Here is an 18,475-nt window from a genome sequence, read left to right as displayed (position 1 = left end):
AAATTAGCATTTTAGACGTGTGAGACTTAATGCATTTTACAGGAGATTTTCTAGGGGAGGCAAAATAGAGGGTTTTACCAGGTAGATATCAAAAGAACACGTGCATCCTTACGAGCACATGCGTAAAATGAGGTAAGGTGAGGGAGCACGCGGATCTTGCTGGATTTTTAAAGGCGCGTAAGCGCACTGAGCTCAGACTGAGAGAGGATGCTGAAGGAGTCTGAATGATGCAGCCTGCAGACTGAATGACCGATGGAGCGCACATGTGAAGCTGGATCAAGCGGAAACGATGAACAGCGGGGCAGAAAGGTGACCATAACAGAACATGATTTAAAATCTGAGCTGCCAGCTGAGCCGCTGTTGCCTGAGACAGATGAAAGGTGGTTCCCAAACTGACTGAGGAGATGTTTACAGGCAACAAATGTGTTTTACTGAGCTTTAGAGAGCGAGACTATTTGAGCATCAGAAAGTAGAAAACAAAAAAACAACGAATGTCATCTGTCATGTCCTGTTTTACCTTTGGAGACTTGCGCGTAAAGACCAAACCGAGGGCGCAGCTTTGCGCACACTTTAAGGTTACACCTATAGTCTGATCCGCCTGCGTTATGCTGAATGGACCCACCTTTCGCCGATACGACCCGATGCGACTGGTCGACTCAAGGCACCTCCCGCAACTGATGTCCTTGAAAGACCATGAGCCCACCATGGCGGGAGGGACCCTGGAGCCCCGCAACTCTTCAGCGGCAGCGGGCGAGGAAGGGGCCCCGGGTCAGCAGCAGCACTCCTTCCCTTGGGTGCCCACCGTGCTGGCCGGCGTCCTCATCACGACCATCGTAGTGGATGTTATCGGAAACCTGCTGGTGATCGTGTCCGTGTTCAGGAACAGGAAACTCAGGAAAGCAGGTACAGAAACAGATAAAGAAAGCTGCTGGACAAATGTGAAGAGAAATAAGGTTAATGTGTGAGATCAGTTTGATTATATCATCTAATCTGAGTAACTTTCGTTTTCATTTAGATTTTAAAAAACTACAATAATAATTTATATAACAGTTAAATAAAAACATTTACCCCAAATAATTCATTACAATAAGATTTTCTTTAAAAAAAAGCAAAACTAAAAAAAATAAAATAAAAATAAAGTTCAACTTTAATCTATGGCATAAAGTATTCCCTAAAACAATTAACTATTGTGTCATCAAATTGTTGCAGGATATTGCAGGACAAGCAAAATAACTATGGAGAGTTTGATTTTTTTCTACCCTCCCTCCCTTTGCCTTTACCTGCCATGAGGAGAGATCCCAGGGCTCCTCAAACACTTTCACCTGATGCTGATCTAACTCGCATCATTTCTGAAGCTGCCTATTTGTCCCGCAGTTAATTTTCTAAATTAATAGTATCCAAATCATGATTAAAAATCTCAACTGCTGTGCACAGAAATGCAAAAATGATTACAACTAATTAAACATGCATGCAAAACCATTCCTCTAACTATTATCACCTCATTAAGCACCAGACTCTACTGTAGAATAATTAGAAGCAGTACGCATCACTTTAAAAGCCCTTACTCTGGACACTTTCGCTCTTAATCATCATATTGCCAATGCATTTTGTGTTTGGCATCATGTAAATCGTAAGGAAGCTCTCTTTTCTTTAGCAGCTTTGCATTCAGTAACAGATTCAGTCATGTTTTTTTTTTGTTCTTTTTGTACTAAATAAGAAGCAGAGGTCTAGTTTCTAAAGAAAAGCAGAGAAACAAAGGAGAACTACATCTCCTGCATGAACGCTCAAATCAAGAGGCACTTAGTGACACTTAACCCAATCGGTTTTAATGGAGATCAACAGGAGGTTGCACATGCACAGAGGGCCATGTGCAATACAAGAACAGCAATCCCATCCACACCTTTGTTGCACAAAAGATGGTAAAGATCTAACATATTTACCATCACTGTGAGAGGTTTATTTTTAGTTGGCATGTTAAAATTAAGCCTTATTTGTGGGCATATTAAAAAAAATCATGTTAAAATCCACAGTAATTTATTAAAAATTCATCCAGGATTTACAACGTCTGTTTTTATTTTAATCAACCATAACAAGTTAAACATTTATTGCTTAAAATAGCTAATGTTCACTTTCTTTAAGGTCTGATCTGCTGATAGGATCTATAAGGAAAAAAGGGAAAATTAAGCCCTATGTCTTTCGCAGAGGTTGTAGTTTTGAATGCATCAAAATTTGTCCATAAACTTTGTCAGATGTTATGCTTTTTAAAATCAGATTCTTAGTTGTGGTGAATTAAATCAGAAAGAATCAATCAAGCAATCAATTTCTTTATTGTCAACTGCTATTTATGTTGTAATCAAGATTTCAGTTTCAATACAAACCGTCCGGGGAACGATTTACTGTGGCCATGCGTGCCACGCTGCCTTTGGCGTGTTCTTATGGCTGCCAAGGGCCCCACTGTTAGGCGGTTCCCTATAGCCCTGCCTTTAAGAATGATCATTTGACCAGCTGTTATCCAGTCAGTTGGTCTTTGGCTGATTGATGCTGTTGTCTTGTAACACTCTATGGAAAATAAAAGGACAAAGAAACCGCCAGATGTGAAATTTACACCTGGAACTGTGGAGAGTCTTCACGATGAAAAATGTCTGGCCAAAATTTTACAACTATGAGAGCCTAAACAGTCCATCTGAAATGTTTCTGCAGAGAAAGAAAAAATAAATAAACTGTTCTCTTCATCTTGAACCAATCAATCACCTAATTACTGATTTATAGTTAGCAATTTAAAGGGATAACAATGGGGGAGTGTTCGCCTAGTGGTTAGAGCAGTGCGCTTGAGTTCTGAGAAGGTTGCCTACCTGGTTCAATTCCCACAGCTTGCACTCTGGATTCCTGAGCAAGACCCTTAACCCCACACTGCTCCCTGGGCGCCACACAAAGGCAGCCCACTGCTCCCCAAGGGGATGGGTTAAATGCAGAGAGGAGGGATTTACTTTTTTTTTCTTTTTTTTAACATAACAAAAATGTATGTAATGCTCTAAGTTTGGGTGAGTGTTGAACGCTTCAGTCACCTGAAAAGCGTTTTTTCGGTTCATACTTCTTTTCTGTTTGACATGATTTACCATCCAGAAGATGCTTACTTTTATAAGTTATTTTACATTTGATTTAGTGTTGAAGTAAGGAAATAATTGATCGATCATGTATCTTGCTTTAAGATTATGGCGGCAACTAATGATTATTTTTCTATTAATAATTGGACAGAAGGTTTCTTGAAGTAGATTTGTTACTAAATTAAACCAGGTGAACTCAAACTTTTCCCCCTTAGGAGTTCTAAATAGAGCATAGACAGAAGAAAACATTTTCTTATCATAAATGCAAAATATATATATATATTTTTTAGAATTTTGATATGATTACTGCTCTGTCAGCTAAAGGGGATTTTTTTAGAGTCTCTACATTCCACTTAACAATTATTAGTCTAAATTAGTTGATGATTATTTAAATAATCGATTAATCACGATTAATCAGATTCATTGTTTCAGCCGCATTTAAAAAAAATTTTATTGAGAAAACTATAGATAAGCAGGAAACCATGTCATGTTTTTGGTTTCTTGTGATTACAAGTTGTCTTCTAATATTGCTAAACTGTCTGTAAATCAATAGATAAAATTTGGTATATACAGTATGTCTCATTTTGGGTAACCGTAGGTAGGCCTTTCAAAATAAACAATAAATTAATTAATCGCATGAAAAAATGTATTGCAATTAATAAAAAATGTATTGCATAATAAATTAAAAAGCTCAATAATTTCCATCTATTAAAGACTCTAGATGACAAAAAAACTCACTCCGGTACATTGGTCTCCACTCACCCCTCCAAGTTCATATTCTTAGCGTAGCAGTTGTAGCATAAGAGCCTTATGACTGTAGATCAGCAAGCAGGGCAGTGCTGGATAAAATTTGGAGAAACACATGGAAAAGCCTAGCGTTACAACTATGTGGGAGAACTTTGGACAATAACAATACTACGGTTTATTTCTGGGACCCCATCGTCCAGCAAAATGTATTATCTTGACAGTAGTAGATCCAAATAATGCCGTCACTGTATTAGGCTTAAATCCAAGAAGAGAAATGTAGTAACTAAACAGGAAAATGTAATTGACTGCTCCAGTGTTACATAAATTCATCCTGCAACTTTGCTTCCTCAACTCTATCCTTTCTTTTGTCCTCTGCATTTTATTTTCATTCATCTCCTCACCTCATCGTTCAAATAATTCATTCTTTTCCTTGCTGTCTGCTCTTGTGCTTTCAATTTGCTTTCATTCCTTCAAGACTTACCTGTTCAGCTATCGTCTCAGGTGTCATATTCTCCAGTTTCTTTGACTATTCATCGCCTCTTTCCTTCTGTCCAAGACTTCCAGAGTCTTTTCTTTCAACTTTGCAAAAATTTCCTTCTGCAAAGTCAGTGACTTAATGCAATCAGCTGGGTTTTGTTAGATCTATAACGTTCAACCAATCTGTCTCTCTGATTTGACTGAATGGAATCTGTAAACTGCTTTGAAATGGCGTTTTGTGAATTGCTGCTATATAAATAAACAGGATTGAACTGAATTGAATTTCAAACTGCATCTTATTATTATCGTTTTTCCTTTCTATGCTAGGGAAGAAACGGCTGCTACTTTTCATCATATAGCTGCTAGCATATATCAGATAAAAAGCTGTCAGAGCACCTTTATTCATATTCTTTAGAAACTCTCCTACTAATTTCATCTATTGGAGAATTTAATCTTTAATTGTTTTCATCCAGCATGTCTAAATGCTCAACCCAGCTCTGTATTAAGTAGGAAGGAGGAGTGCTTGTGTTTGGCATGGATCGGACCTGGCTCACTGCCCGTTCCCGCCAAATTAAACTCATTTGCTGTGCCTTAAACTATGAGCTGCTGAATTCATGCTGGAAATCAATCTGAACAAGTCTGACTCTTTCATTGATCTTCTGGGCAGTAGATCATTGGCGCTCAACCTTTTCAGAGGCAGAGGACAGTCCTGCCTGAATAGAGTAATCCATAAAACACTGGGCTGCATTATGAACTCCAAATATCACCCAGAGGTACCTATAAGAATTCATTTCTACAACGCCCGTCCTGCCGCTGCTGCTTCTGCTGAACGTGAAGACATGTAAAGGAATTTGTATTCATGAATTTTCAGGAATCATCCATGAGGGATGACCAGTGGTGGTTGATAAGTGCTCTCTGGCCTGCTCCGTACCGCAGCAGGGACCACACTGTATGAAAAATATATATTTGGTGCCCCCTTTCTTTAGTTTTTTACATAAGTGTTGAATGATTTAAAATAATCTAGTTGTAAGTTTTTTCAGAGTCTTCCTTTTATGCATTTCTAAAGAACACAAGCAACAAATCAACGTGTTTCAGAATAAATAACATTAGATTTTTTTCAAGTGCAAACTTCTTTAAAAAAACAGAACAAATCATTGGGTTTACCTCTTTGACATGTGTAAAATTTCACAACTAATTTAATATGAAATTTAAATGTGTTAACTACACTTGAGTTAAAAAAAAAAATGTTACACGTGCTGAAGCACCCCTAAATTAAATCAAAACTCCCCTTGTCATGATGGCAGCCCCGTTAGCTGGTCTGATTACTCACTTAATTCACCTGCAGTTCCCTCACTGCTCTCTAATTATCATTGATCTTATTCACCTGCTCCCTCTGCTATGTATACGGTTCAGCCCAGCTATTGGGGTCAGATCATTATTGTTAGTTTTTTGTGTTTGTTATTCACGTTTGGTTTTTGAGTTTAATGAAGTCCCTGGTTCATGTCCTGAATCTTTGAAGTCAGTGGATTAATAGTGTGTTAGTGTTTGTCTCCCGTCTTCTGATTAAAGCTTGGTAAAAAAAAATAGATTTTGGATCAATTCCTTTACATTTTCACAAAATCAATGTGTAGGGAATGAGATTGATTAGTTTTATAGTGACGGGCGTGACGTTCACATTAAAATGAGCAGGTGCGTGCAAATGCCGACCCATGTAACAAACCGCTCAGCAAGGTATCCCAACTCAAGTCTGGAACCGTTTTGGATTTAAAACAGCTAAAGATAATGTGCTGGAAATGTGACATTAAAGGGGAAAACTGTTTTTGTTTTTACATTGGCCCCTTGATTTTACGTTATTACATCATGTTCTACTCACCCGTATTAGTTTTGTGTCATTTGGAGCCGTTCTGAAGATATTCGGTTAGGTTATATCCAAGTAAGTCTTCCGCGCACGCCGGCTACCATTCATTCATCCTGTCCGCTGAACTGCTGCTAGTTTTACAGCAGTACATGCCTGAAAGATGTCTAGTGCTACGACCACAGATGATCTCGCTCTCGAAATGGAATTGAACGATTCAGATTAGCTCGCCAAATGAATAGAAGGGGTAGAGCGTAGCCGCCTGTGGCCCGGGCTGCCTGTCACCACTCCAGTCCGGAGCGCGGCTGACGTCATACACACTCCGCTTTGTTTTTACAAAGTATAAATATAAAAAATATTACTGCGGATGTCTGGGGAACAGTGATTCGCACACATGTTATGAATGCTGGAATACCATACAGAATAAATTATGAACAGTTTAGTTTGTGCCTTCAACTCATTGCCCATAGGAAGACGTTACTTGGATATAACAAAACTGAATATCTACAGAACAGCTCCAAATGACACAAAACTAATATGGGTGAGTGGAACATGATGTAATAACATAAAATCAAGGGGCCAAAAAAACGGCGTTCCCCTTTAAGGTGACTGCCCACTACATTGATAATGAGTTGCACCTCGCATCTCATGCTACAGACCACCAAGATTACTTAAAGCCAGACAGCTGCAAATATAGCAAAAGGTTGACTAAAGACATTAACAAATTGGGTCTGACCAGCAAACACCCTGTAGTTGTTGCAGACAATGCTGCAAATATGGTTTGTGCAGTGGAGATAATGCAGCCCATGCATATCTGCTGTGTCCCCGCTGTGTCACATCTGCTTGCTCATGTGAGACTTCACTTTTTCACTTTTCACAAATAATTTTGCACTTTTAGATCATTTTTTGTCACATCTCAAGTTTAAACAGTCTGATTTACAAGTTTCACTTTGTGTTTAATATGACAGGAAACAATTAAATACATGAGTATTTTGAAACACATTTGAATCATTATCATTATTGTAAAAACAAATCGAATCAAAATGAATCGATTTAGAACTGTATGATTGAAAACCACATAAATTCAGGCCAAAATACCCAGCCCTACTTCTGATCGTGTCCCAGCTCCCTTCCGCTGAGCCTTCAGGGTTTTTCCTCGGAATGCTGGGGAGTACAATTTTAGTCACAGAAGCCTGGCTACTAGGTGGAGACCAGTTTAAAGTTTCTGCAATTATCCTGGTACCATGTCTTGTCTTTTCTCCTCAATCTCTGAGCCTGCATGTCTCCATCTTAGCGTGTCTGTCTGAGCTCGCTGCTGGACTACTTGTAAATCTGAACCTGCATTCCTACTCTCTGGATTCCTGGAACCCTGTATCTGTCTGTTCCTGCTTGGATCACAATCCCTGGTCGGGTTACGGACTCCTCGTTTCCAGAACTTTTCTCTGTCTGATCTGTATCCCTGACTTGGATCGGATTCCTGCCTGCTCAATGGGGTTGCTGCGTCAGAGACACCCTTGGCTACTATTTGCCTTGCAGCTTGTTTTGCAGCCATTGACTGGATTCTGCCTTCCTTGGAGTGGATGGACTGAACTGTTAAACCAGGTAAGTGACTCACCCGGATAATCATCTCCTGTCAGATGATCGTGGTCACTTACCTGTGTTCATACCTCCAGAGTGTCAGTGATTGGGCGGTTCCCCGCCCCCTATCCAGCAGCTGCTGCGGTCCACTTATCCACAGCAATCCGTGTTTCTGTTCCGTTCAGTTTTAATTTCTGACATTAAACATTTTGAAAATTCCCACTGCCTGACTCATCTGAATTCTGGGTCCTTCTCTCCAGTTTTATGACACCCCTAAGATTGGAGTGTTTTTATTATACTGTATGCACGTTTTAAAGTAAAAACAAGAAACAAAAAAAAAAATAAATAAAAATAAAAAATTAAAAGCACAAAACACTGTACAGTTCTTGGTTTAAATTATAATATTATACTTATTGAAACTTTCAAGCAGGCTCCTGAAGTGAGAGGCAATCATTTATTTCATAGATTGAATCTAGTCATTTCTTTTTATTTGTCTTTTTTTGTCCAATTTCTTGCTTTTTGAATTGCTTTTGTGAATTTAGCTTTTACCTGCATATATTAATACAGTAAAATACAATCCATTTTATGATTGGCAGTCCAAAGAGGGACAGATGCTAAAAGGAGAGGAGAGGAGCAAGCTGTGTGCATTGTACAAGGTCAGTAAAAGAATCGGAATAGTGGCAGGCCAAACATTTGTTAATCTGACAAAAAAAAACCTTCCATTTAGTGGATGATTTTACATATGTCATGGAAGTTAGATGATCGCCCCATATTCAATGCTTTCCAGAAACACCCATACACTTAACATATCAGTGGACTTCTGTCTAAACAAGACATTACATTTTCCTAATCTATAAGCTTTATACTGAGTTAATTTCACTGTACAATGAGAGGAAGAACAGGGAGATGAGACAGCAGAGCAGGGAAAGAGAAGAGGAGACCAAGGGAGAGCAACAGACCAGCTAACAGGCCAGAGGATCTCAAAATCTGCCTTTTGATTTAGGGGTCTAAAACTGTTTAAGACTACTGTTCCCTAAACAGTTAGCACTGTTCTAGTACTTACTCACTCAGTTTGGCACAAAAAAAGAGACTTTCATGAAAACTGGTTTAAAAGCTTTAATGGTTGGATATTGCTGTAAAAACAATTTCCCTTTCTGCTTTGTTTGTCTGGTATTTTGTCAAAATTTTAAGATAAGATGCATCAGTGAATAATGGAGTCAGTAATTGTTACTGAGCATGTTTCAAAAATGTAGAAAACGTATGCAGAAAACTGTGAAATTTATCATGCCTGCCCAATACTCTTGTGGATTCTCAGCGCCCCTAAACTTCTGATACTATAATTGCCCCGGTCAAGAGTTAAGTCAAATAAATTTCTACAAACTGAGGCGACTCTCTTATTGCATCATCTAATGAATTCTGTCATTATAAAACACAGAATTAAAAGAATAGGGAAAAAATTCATTCCTAATTCTTTTTAAGACTTTTGATAAATGGTCTTTTTTTGTAGTTTTTTCAACTTAATTTTTTTGTGTGTAATTATTCACATTGTCATTAGAACGTTAAGTATAGGTATATGTCATGCCACTACTGCAGAGCCTTGTTAGGGTCGGGGTCTGCAACCTGGGCCACATGTGGTTCTTTGGACCTTCTGCAATGGCTCTTAATATTGGCTAACAATGGTATAAAAGACTAACTAACGTACCATAAAATAAATACCAGCCTTAGAAGTGTTTGCAGTTTTTATAAAGAATATTTAAAATGGATATTCACAACAAAATCACATTAAAAGAAATACATCAAATAATAACCTATAGAAGATAAGATTAATCTTTATACATTCTTTTATGTTTTGCTTGTTTTAAAGGGTAAATATGTAAATAAACTGTTGATTTTTTTAAGATATCAACAGATTTTCTGTGTCAGATAGTGTTTAACCAAAATAGTTATCTGTTACTAAAAAGTCACGTAATATTTTGCGGCTCTAAACGACTTATTCTAGCCAAACTCAAAATGGCTTTTTGCATATAAGAGGTTGCATCCAGTCTTAGGGGATTTAAGTGTATTTGCAAGAGTAAATACAAGACTTTTAGAAAACAGCCAAATATATTTTTTTTAAATCTATAGATGTCAGAAAAATTCTAGAAAGGAGAAGAACAGATGATACCGATAAGTTATGATGCAGATAAGTTATTTTAAGATAAGTCTTTCTTTCTGGAGAAGTAAAGGTGGATGCTTCCTTGAGTCCTTTTTCATGCCCACAGTGTGGCATCCTGATTCAGTCTATAAGCTTGCTTTTTATCTGACGGATCGGGCTTTCTCTCAATTCTACCTAAAAAGGCTGCTATAAATGAAGGATGGATTGAGGAGGTCCAGGAGAAATTTGCAGACACCAGTGGTCTCTGTAGCCCATCTCAGTCTCAGCTTTCTTCAAGTTGATGTGAATGAAACCATTTTTATAGATCTGTCTGCTCAATGTTTCATTTCCATCATAGTATATTGCAGCTACAAAAGGTCAATCAGAAAAAAAAAATCAGGAATGCGATTTTTATCTTCTTTCGTTAGAACATGATCATTCCTCCTCTAAATTCCTTCATGTTCTGAATTTGTATGGTTGTTCAAATCCCTCTGTTTGCAGACTTATTAAGTCATTTAACATCAATCCCAGTTTTACGTCCAGCAAAACCCAGCAGATGGTTGTTTCTTGTTGCACAGCTGAATCAGACAGCTGCAAGACAGCAGGGCAGTGGGTTTATCACAGAAATACCACCAACTGAGGGGATTTACTTGAAAATAAACTCAAGGTTCTTCCTTGACCTTCATTTTCGTCTTTACATCCTTGGAGCTCTCTGAACATCTCCATGAGGCCTTGCAGCTCTCAGACAGGGAAGATAATTATGTAAATCAGTCAGCTCACTGCAGCGGGTGGTTGCATGTTGTTTGGGGGCATGTGTGAGGAGCAGATTTGAGCAAACATACAACAACTGATGTGATTAGATTGTGAAGTTTTAAATAAGTGAAACCCTTCATCACAGTATCCATGTAGATCTGTGTTTATTTATTTTTATTTCAGTGCATCCACAACAGATTTAGGACTTTTCTGAGAAAGCAGGGGATATGTTCAGGATTGATGAAGCAAAAATACCCTTTGAGAATGCAAAACTCTTAATGAAATAAATATGAAGATTAAAACACAGTGTGTGAAGAATGGGATTGGTATTGCCAAAACAGAATGAAGTCTGGTAGGAAATGAAGTTTACTTTATCCATTCAGATCCCTTTTTATCATAGATATTGTCTTTGTATGTAAAATGTTCACTGTTCTTATTATGGACTTAAATATAAAAATATCCTTTTGTCAAATTCATAGTAACATTAAAGCATAGTTAAAATTTTCCACCCATACCAGTCTATCTTCAGATTTTCCTGATGTAAAAGCAGCACCCTGCCTCTTCCACAGCTGATTCAGGACAAAGCGATGCATCACAAATGCTGAAAAATATACTGAAAGCAAACTTGCCAACATAAACAGAGGATTCCTAGACTGTGATTAAGAAATTGAGACAGATTGTTTATTTATATATTATGCAAAGAAAAACAAGTGTAGTGAGGGAAACTGAATTTTGGTTCTTTGTTACATTATCTGTTAGGTTGTCAACACAGCATTTCTTCAGCCCTTGTTTTCAGAAGTTTTATCTGAAAATCTCATTTGGCCAAAAAGTAAGTGGGGAAGCTGTAAAAGTAAACAAAACAAAAAACCTTGAAAAAGTTTAGAGAACTTCTATTGAAGACTACCTTAAAAAACTTTTACCATTCAGAAGGGACATAGAAACAATTGAGGGTTCAAGCTTTTTTACTGCACTGCAGCTTAATTATAATTCTAACCCTTATTGTCCATGTATCCAATTTTCACTGTCCTTGTGCTTTGGAGTGTGTCTGTTGCTATGGTTTGTATGTTGACGTCCCCTACTACTGTTTAGTTTTTGCTGCAGAGATAGACTATCTTCATTTTTGTTTTGCCTTTCCACTGCATTCGCTGTTCTTTGAAGTGAAAATACCAAACTTGTTTACTCTGCCATGCTCTTTAGAGCTTATACCTTAAAGTTAAAGTTTTTTTCAGTCGTTGCTTGGAAAAAGGGCTTTGGTTCCTCTTGGCGAACAGATGCATAGAATTAAAAAAAAAATTACACAATTGTAAATAATCTTAAGGATAGGCTGTGAGTTTGTAGAAAGACTTGGGTTTACAGTCTTGTTTGATGGAGTGTTAATCTCTGATAAGTGGACCTTTTTCAAAATGATTGCCTTGCTATGTCACCTACATGGTTTTGACTAGCTTTTTTGGTTTTCTTTAAACAGATGCTTTTGCTCTTTACCTTTGTAGAGTGGACAGCTGACAATGTCCCTAGATTGTCTGACCTAAGCTGTGGATTTCTGCAGTGTTTATGCCTGGGTGGGTTTAAAGTTCCTTCTTATGTTTTCGTTGTTGGTTGATGGATTACAATAATCCACCTTGAAATGTTTGTGCATTGATCTTTTTTTTATATATAGTATTTCTTGATCTTTGTAATGATTTCTTGCATGCTAAGGTGAATTGTCCTGAGATTTATGAATTTATTAACTCCTGAAAATACATCTTACCAGAAGTCAAAAGATTCATTAGCCTCGATGCGGAAATGTTTCAGACAAATGAATCGCAGTGACATTTATGATGTAAACCAGAGGCGGAAGGCTGATGTAAAACAAAGATGGCTGCCTCAGTTTTAGCTAAAATGCCCTCTTTTTCCTTTTGAAAGTAAGCAAACTGTATTTTTGCCTTTGTGGATGGGATGATGTTTGCGCCTTCCTCCCAACTGGATATGGCAATAATTTGATTTATCAGTTACCAGAATGTGACCCACCGGTGCTGTCACTGCTGCGATTGGCTAAAAGCCTGATATGGGAGGCCGTTGCTACTTTGTTATTTACCCAAGCTTTATCAGCTTGAGGAATTGTACTGAATGTCTTTTGTGAACACTTTCCACAGGAGCCCTGCTAGATTGATACTGTGTAGATTTATTATTTCAGCTACATGAATCAATTGGGCTTATGCCAAGTTATTAATGCTGTTCTGTTCTATAATGTCCTCTGAAAAGATTTGTAACCTTCAGATTAAAGGTGTATTTGTAATGATTTGGTGCAGCTCTAGTCATTAAAGGCATGTTTCCTTTCCATGTTTGAGCTGATTCTTTGCTCAAATAAATTTGATTTGAATGCTTAGACCACCTCGTTAGCTTGTCATAAGACTTTCCAGGAGCTTGGTAATGCTGATAAGTTAACCAAAAGAAGGATCTAAAGCAGGTAGACTACAAACTTCAATTAGGGATGTCATAAGCTCTTGGTTCTACTCCATTTTGGAGCATTAGACTAAATTCAGTTCAGTAATAGGATTTATTATTATAACAGCAAACCGTAAGCTCTGCGGCGGGACCTTTATCAGCACCAAAAAATAAATATCGTAAAACCAAAAGCATTATGCAAACCAGCCAGGGAGTGACAACATGTTTACATAAAGAGCCTAAGTTTATTGTTCAAACATGATAAGGTGGTCCAAAAAGGAGTTCAAAGTAACAGACTTTAACTCGCGTATTAACATAATTAACTGAAGCAAAAACTGACCTAACAAACAAGACATGTGAGTTTTAAAATGTGGCTGATTAGACCACATACCAACTGTAATTGGTTGATTCTGAAAAACAAATGTAGCCATTTAGTGAAAAACTAGATTTGAATAACAGCTGACTGATTGTGAGAGACTCCTACCTCAAGTTTGGAGCTCTGGTAAAATTTGTTCGTGTCTGAGAGAAGATACGAAATAGGAGAAAAATGGTGAATGTGACATTTTTAAATCCCTCTTACAAATGATTTGAGAAAACAAATTTGTTTGTACAAACAGTTCTTGCATGACTTTCATTTTTGCAACCAAAGTACTGAACAGGAAAACCCCAAGCATATGAGGGTTTTGTTTCAGTCTGTCGTGGTAAAGAGACCTTATACACCCCAACTAGAGAAGCACCAAAACTAAGATTTTCTCTGTGATTTCCCATCACCAGTAAAGCTTTGATATAAGGTTTTTTACTATTACCTGTAAAAAAAAAAAAAAAAAAAAAAAAAAAAAAAAAAAAAAAGTTAATTCCTTAAAGTTCTAAGACAGTGGTATCTGGAGTGGGGATAATAACCGAGAGAGGGGTAGGTCTACACTAGGGTTTATTATCAAACCAACCGGTTCCAATCTTCCAGTTCTCCTGGCATAGTTCAAATTGTTTATTTTCAATTTCTAGTTTCGTACACAGTCCGTCGACCCAAAATTGAAGTTTCCAATTATCAGTAAAGAAGAATTTGCAGCAGTGTGCGCGCAGCATCTGTGCTGCGGTATATAATGCAACGGACGGCACACAGCCGACCTGATTAAACCCTGCCAGAGCCAGAGTGTGTGCTTGTTTCATATGCATTCAGGATAGAATGAAAAGCTCTTTAACTCTACTGAGCTTATATATAATTCAAAATGTCAGAAATAGCGTCGCGTTCGACATACCTGTCTATGTCTCTGAAAAAGGTACTGGGTATTGCAGGCTGACAAAGAACCCAACGTCTGCCCATTCCCAAGGGGCGGACCCGTTTGTCCGGTTCAATTTGCATGTTTTCTAAGCCTAAACAAGGATTTGTTTATGGCCCACTCTATAAAGCCTCAAAGTCAGCTCTATTTCAGACATTTTGAATTGAAAAGGCTTCCTGGATGAGAAGCGAAACGTCTTTAAACTTGGAAACAAAGTCCAGTGGATTGTTTTTAAACTTTTTTTGGAATGACTATGACCTGGATGACTGAGAATAATTTGTTTGTTTTTTTACAGCATGTCCTTGCCTTCAAAGACCTGGTAAAAGTTTCATCGGGTTCTTACATCATATTTTGCCTTTTTGAGGTTTGTACAATAAAATTCTTGGACTTTGAGTTGAGATGTCTTTTCTCTTATTCTCTGCAAACATTGGATACTGAACTTTGTGGTGAGGATGTACAGTACGAAAGGTTTCTCTCTGATGACTTACATAAAGGTCATTGAAATGCTGGCATGACTGCACACTAGAAGACTTTTGCAGCTTCCTAGAGACTCTTGACTTCCTGGTTTGTGCATTCAAGCAGGAGGTTTGATTTTTGATAGTTTTTTTAGGCTGAGGCTGCCTTAGACCATCAACGTAAGTTACAAATAGAGAAGAGGATAGATAAAACTTGCTGTTGTACTATTGCTAAATCTTGCTGTCAATGTACTGATTCTTCCAATTGTGAACAAAAATATGGTTTTCCTGTGGATAACCTTTGGACCATCCTGCCTTTATATCCTGCCTTCACTTTAGTCTGTGAAGGTCAAAGTGCAAATGTGGAGGCTGTTTAAAAAATTGTAAAACATAATTTCCTTCACTTTGTTATATTATTGACTGATGTGTAGTAAATACTGTTAGCGCAGCCGAAGGATAAAAAATCTTTTCATTAATCCGTCAGCTTTTCTTTGTTGAGGTTAATTTGAAATAATGACACTAAACCCCTGTAACCCACAGTGATCAAAGGAGAGATACTGTGAAAACAACAGCAACAGCTGGCAGAGAGCCTAACAAGCTGGGAAACGTGTTCTTTGGTGTGAAGGCCCGCTCTGTGTAGCTTGACAACACAAACTCGTAGCCTCGCTCTCCCCCCTGACATTGCGTCTAATGGAGAAGACCTGAGCTGAGACCTTATCTTGCTGTAGCTCCAGGAGTCAGACGCTCCTGTTTGCTGCTACACCTCTGTGATTTATTTGGTCTAATTTCCTTTAAGTGCACCATGCTTTATCATTTGCTGTAGCTCTGTTGATACTCTCAGTGCAGGTGAAAATGCATAACCTACTGGAGGCCTTTGAGACAGAGTTATGCTGCTCATCTTTAACCATCAGACCCACACTGTAAAATCACACACACACAGCACATAACTGCAGGGTGTAAGTTGCTAGCAGGGAAGGCTTACATGGGGCGCCATAACCAAGTGGCTGGAATAGTGTACAGCAACATCTGTGCAGAATATGGGCTGGAAACCCCAAGGTCAAAGTGGAAAACACCTCCAAAGACGGTAGAGAATGACCGAGCTAATATTAGTGAAAGATTGCTGTTCCATAATGGATGATTTACTGTTGATAGAGGTGTTTAGGAAAAAGTTATATATAACATTTTTTTTTTTAATAAAGCTTTTTATGAGCTTTTACTGCAGTTATCATTTAAGGCCAAAATAATATCAACAGCAATGTACATTTTGGTTGACAATAAAGTAGTTTGATTATTTTTTATATTGATTTTGAAATGGCAGAGCCTGAGTACGATGTTAGTTTGATAGAGAACAGAAGGATTTGGGTGATGGAGAAGAGGTTTTCTTTTTAGCCTTAAACACTTGGAGCTCAAACTAAAGAAAATAAGTATAAATGTCTCAGCTGAAACATGTAAAAAGCAGGTCAGTGAATATATAAACATAACTTAATGTGTTTGCAGTTGTTTAATGTTGGATGTTTCAAACACAGTTGGGGCAACTTTAAAATGTTTAAGTATTTTATTCTGGGTTAAGTGTTAAAAATAAAAAAATAAAAACATGTTTCATTAGCTTAACTGGACTTACATCAGTTTCCCCAAGACTCTGTTATGTTGTACTAAAAATGATCTAATGACTTAAGCCATGCATGGATCAAAGGCTGCCTAGTTTATCTAGCTACTCGCTTGCAGCAATATAGCTGGTTTGCTGATGCAACGAGTCCGACCAGTTAGCATCAGTTTCTGTGATCTGAAGTCCTCCTGTGACAACCAGTAAAATGAATTCAAAGCGTAAATCCGAATTCCTCTCATCGACAACTCTTGCTAAATAAATGTTTGCATTTTTGTTCTGCATCGTTTTGTAAGTAAAACAAGGCTTTATCTTTTGCTTTCAAAAATGTCAAAGTTTATAAACCCACGTTATGGCCACTGATCATTTTATAAAGCGTGACTGGCAAGGTTACGAATAGGCCAGTGGGGTGTAATGCATAATTGTCAGAAAATATAAGAAAGTGTTGAATTTAATTTCAAAAATAAAATCTAAGAACTGTAAACATTAATATTCAAGTCCTACCAACGGATTCTTTATTAGATTTTGGTCTAAATTTAATGTTATAATCCATTCTGTTTTTGTTCAGGCTGTTTGTTTTGCATCCTTCTTGCTGCTTGTAGGTAAACCTTGGTCCCAGTCTCCAGCTTTTTCAGAGCCTTTAACAGCTTTTCTTGTAGATTGTTCTGTGTTTAGCTCTGTCTGTCATACCATAAGCTCTTCCAGCTTCAGTTTCCCAGTTGAAGAAAAGCATCCTCACAGCATGATGTTTTCAAAACATACTTCACTCTGTCTCCTTTATGAGCTGTGTATTGTGGGTCTTTCAGACCAAAAGCAGTGTTTGCTTAGCATGCCATGGGAGTTAGCTATACAATCCATGGGATCAGAGCTAAAGATTATTAACTGTGCTGCACTCTGTGCAAAGGAGGCAGACATTTGAAAATAAGTAGATAACAACAATGCTTTATTTGCAAACCCTTCATCCTCAATGTAAAACAGGTAGAGAGGATAAAAACTGGGGAGTGAACCTCCTGGTGTTGTGGTGCTTGTGAAGAAACTATTCCACATTAGATGGCTTCTTTCAGCTCAGCCTGCATTTGTATGGTAAGTATACTGTGAAGTGAGTTTACATGAAGGGAGTTTCGATCTTATTGCAGTTTTGCATAGCGACAGTTGTGTGTTATATTTGTTTTTTTTTTCTCCTTACATGCATTGTGGCAAAATTTTGAAGGGAGTAATTTAACTTCATTTCAAAATTTCTTCTGATAGAGGCAATAGATGCAGATATGCAGGCTGTTTTTACAAACATTTTTTAAAAATGCGTCACAGACCAGGACTGTATGGTGGTACAGTTTGTTGAACTGTTGTCTTACAGCAAGAAGACTCTGGGTTTGATTACCCGCCCGAGGGTCTTTCAGCATGGAATTTGCATGTTCTCCCTGTGCATGCATGAACTCCGGCTTCCTCTCATGTTATAAAAAAAGGACTGTTAGGTTAATTGGCTTCTCTAAATTGTGAGTGTGTGTTGTATGTCTTTATATGTCTCTGTGTTGCCCTGCCACAGACTGGCGACCTGTCTAGGGTGTACCCTTCCTCTTAAATATAAGACCAATTAGAACGTAGACTAACTAACTTACTGGTTAGTCTACATTCCTACCTTCACCTATGGTCATGAAATCTGGATCATGACCAAAAGAATGAGATCCCAAATACTAGCGGCTGAAATGAGCTACCACAGGGTGGCTGGACTTAGAGATAGGGTGAGGAGCTCAGTCATTCATGGTAGGCTTGGTGTAGACTTACTCCTCCTACACATGGAAAGGAGTCAGCTGAGCAGCTTGGACATCTTTTTCGGATACCCCCTGAATGCCTCCCTGGGGAGGTGTTCCAGGCATGTTCCAACGGGAGGAGGCCCAGGGGAGAGGGAGGACACGGAGTCTCTACTGAGGTTGGTGCCCCCATGACCTGGTCCTGGATGAAGCAGGAGACGACAAGTATGAGTACATGGGTCGCTCTCGGAAGCTCAGTGAATTCCCGCATGGAATTATGATTGTATACCAAGTGTGCAAAAAAATCCAGTCATTAAATG

At 38.1% G+C, this 18,475-nt stretch overlaps 1 protein-coding gene across 1 annotated transcript in view; it reads left to right on the top strand.

Moving 5' to 3' along the window:
* Positions 1-209: 209 nt before the first annotated feature.
* The window catches only part of LOC107082702 (melatonin receptor type 1A-like), a 33,226-nt gene continuing 14,960 nt past the window's right edge, over positions 210-18,475 (top strand). Inside the window, exon 1 of the mRNA XM_015371489.1 lies at positions 210-903. Within this exon, the coding sequence (XP_015226975.1) occupies positions 606-903 (298 nt within the window). The 5' untranslated portion in view covers positions 210-605. The remainder of the gene's footprint in view (positions 904-18,475) is intronic.

The sequence above is a fragment of the Cyprinodon variegatus genome, unplaced genomic scaffold, assembly GCF_000732505.1.
Source record: "Cyprinodon variegatus isolate N-32 unplaced genomic scaffold, C_variegatus-1.0 Scaffold59, whole genome shotgun sequence".
Taxonomy (NCBI): domain Eukaryota; kingdom Metazoa; phylum Chordata; class Actinopteri; order Cyprinodontiformes; family Cyprinodontidae; genus Cyprinodon; species Cyprinodon variegatus.
Note: the sequence above shows the minus strand (reverse complement) of the source record. Positions and strands in the feature narration are given on the sequence as shown.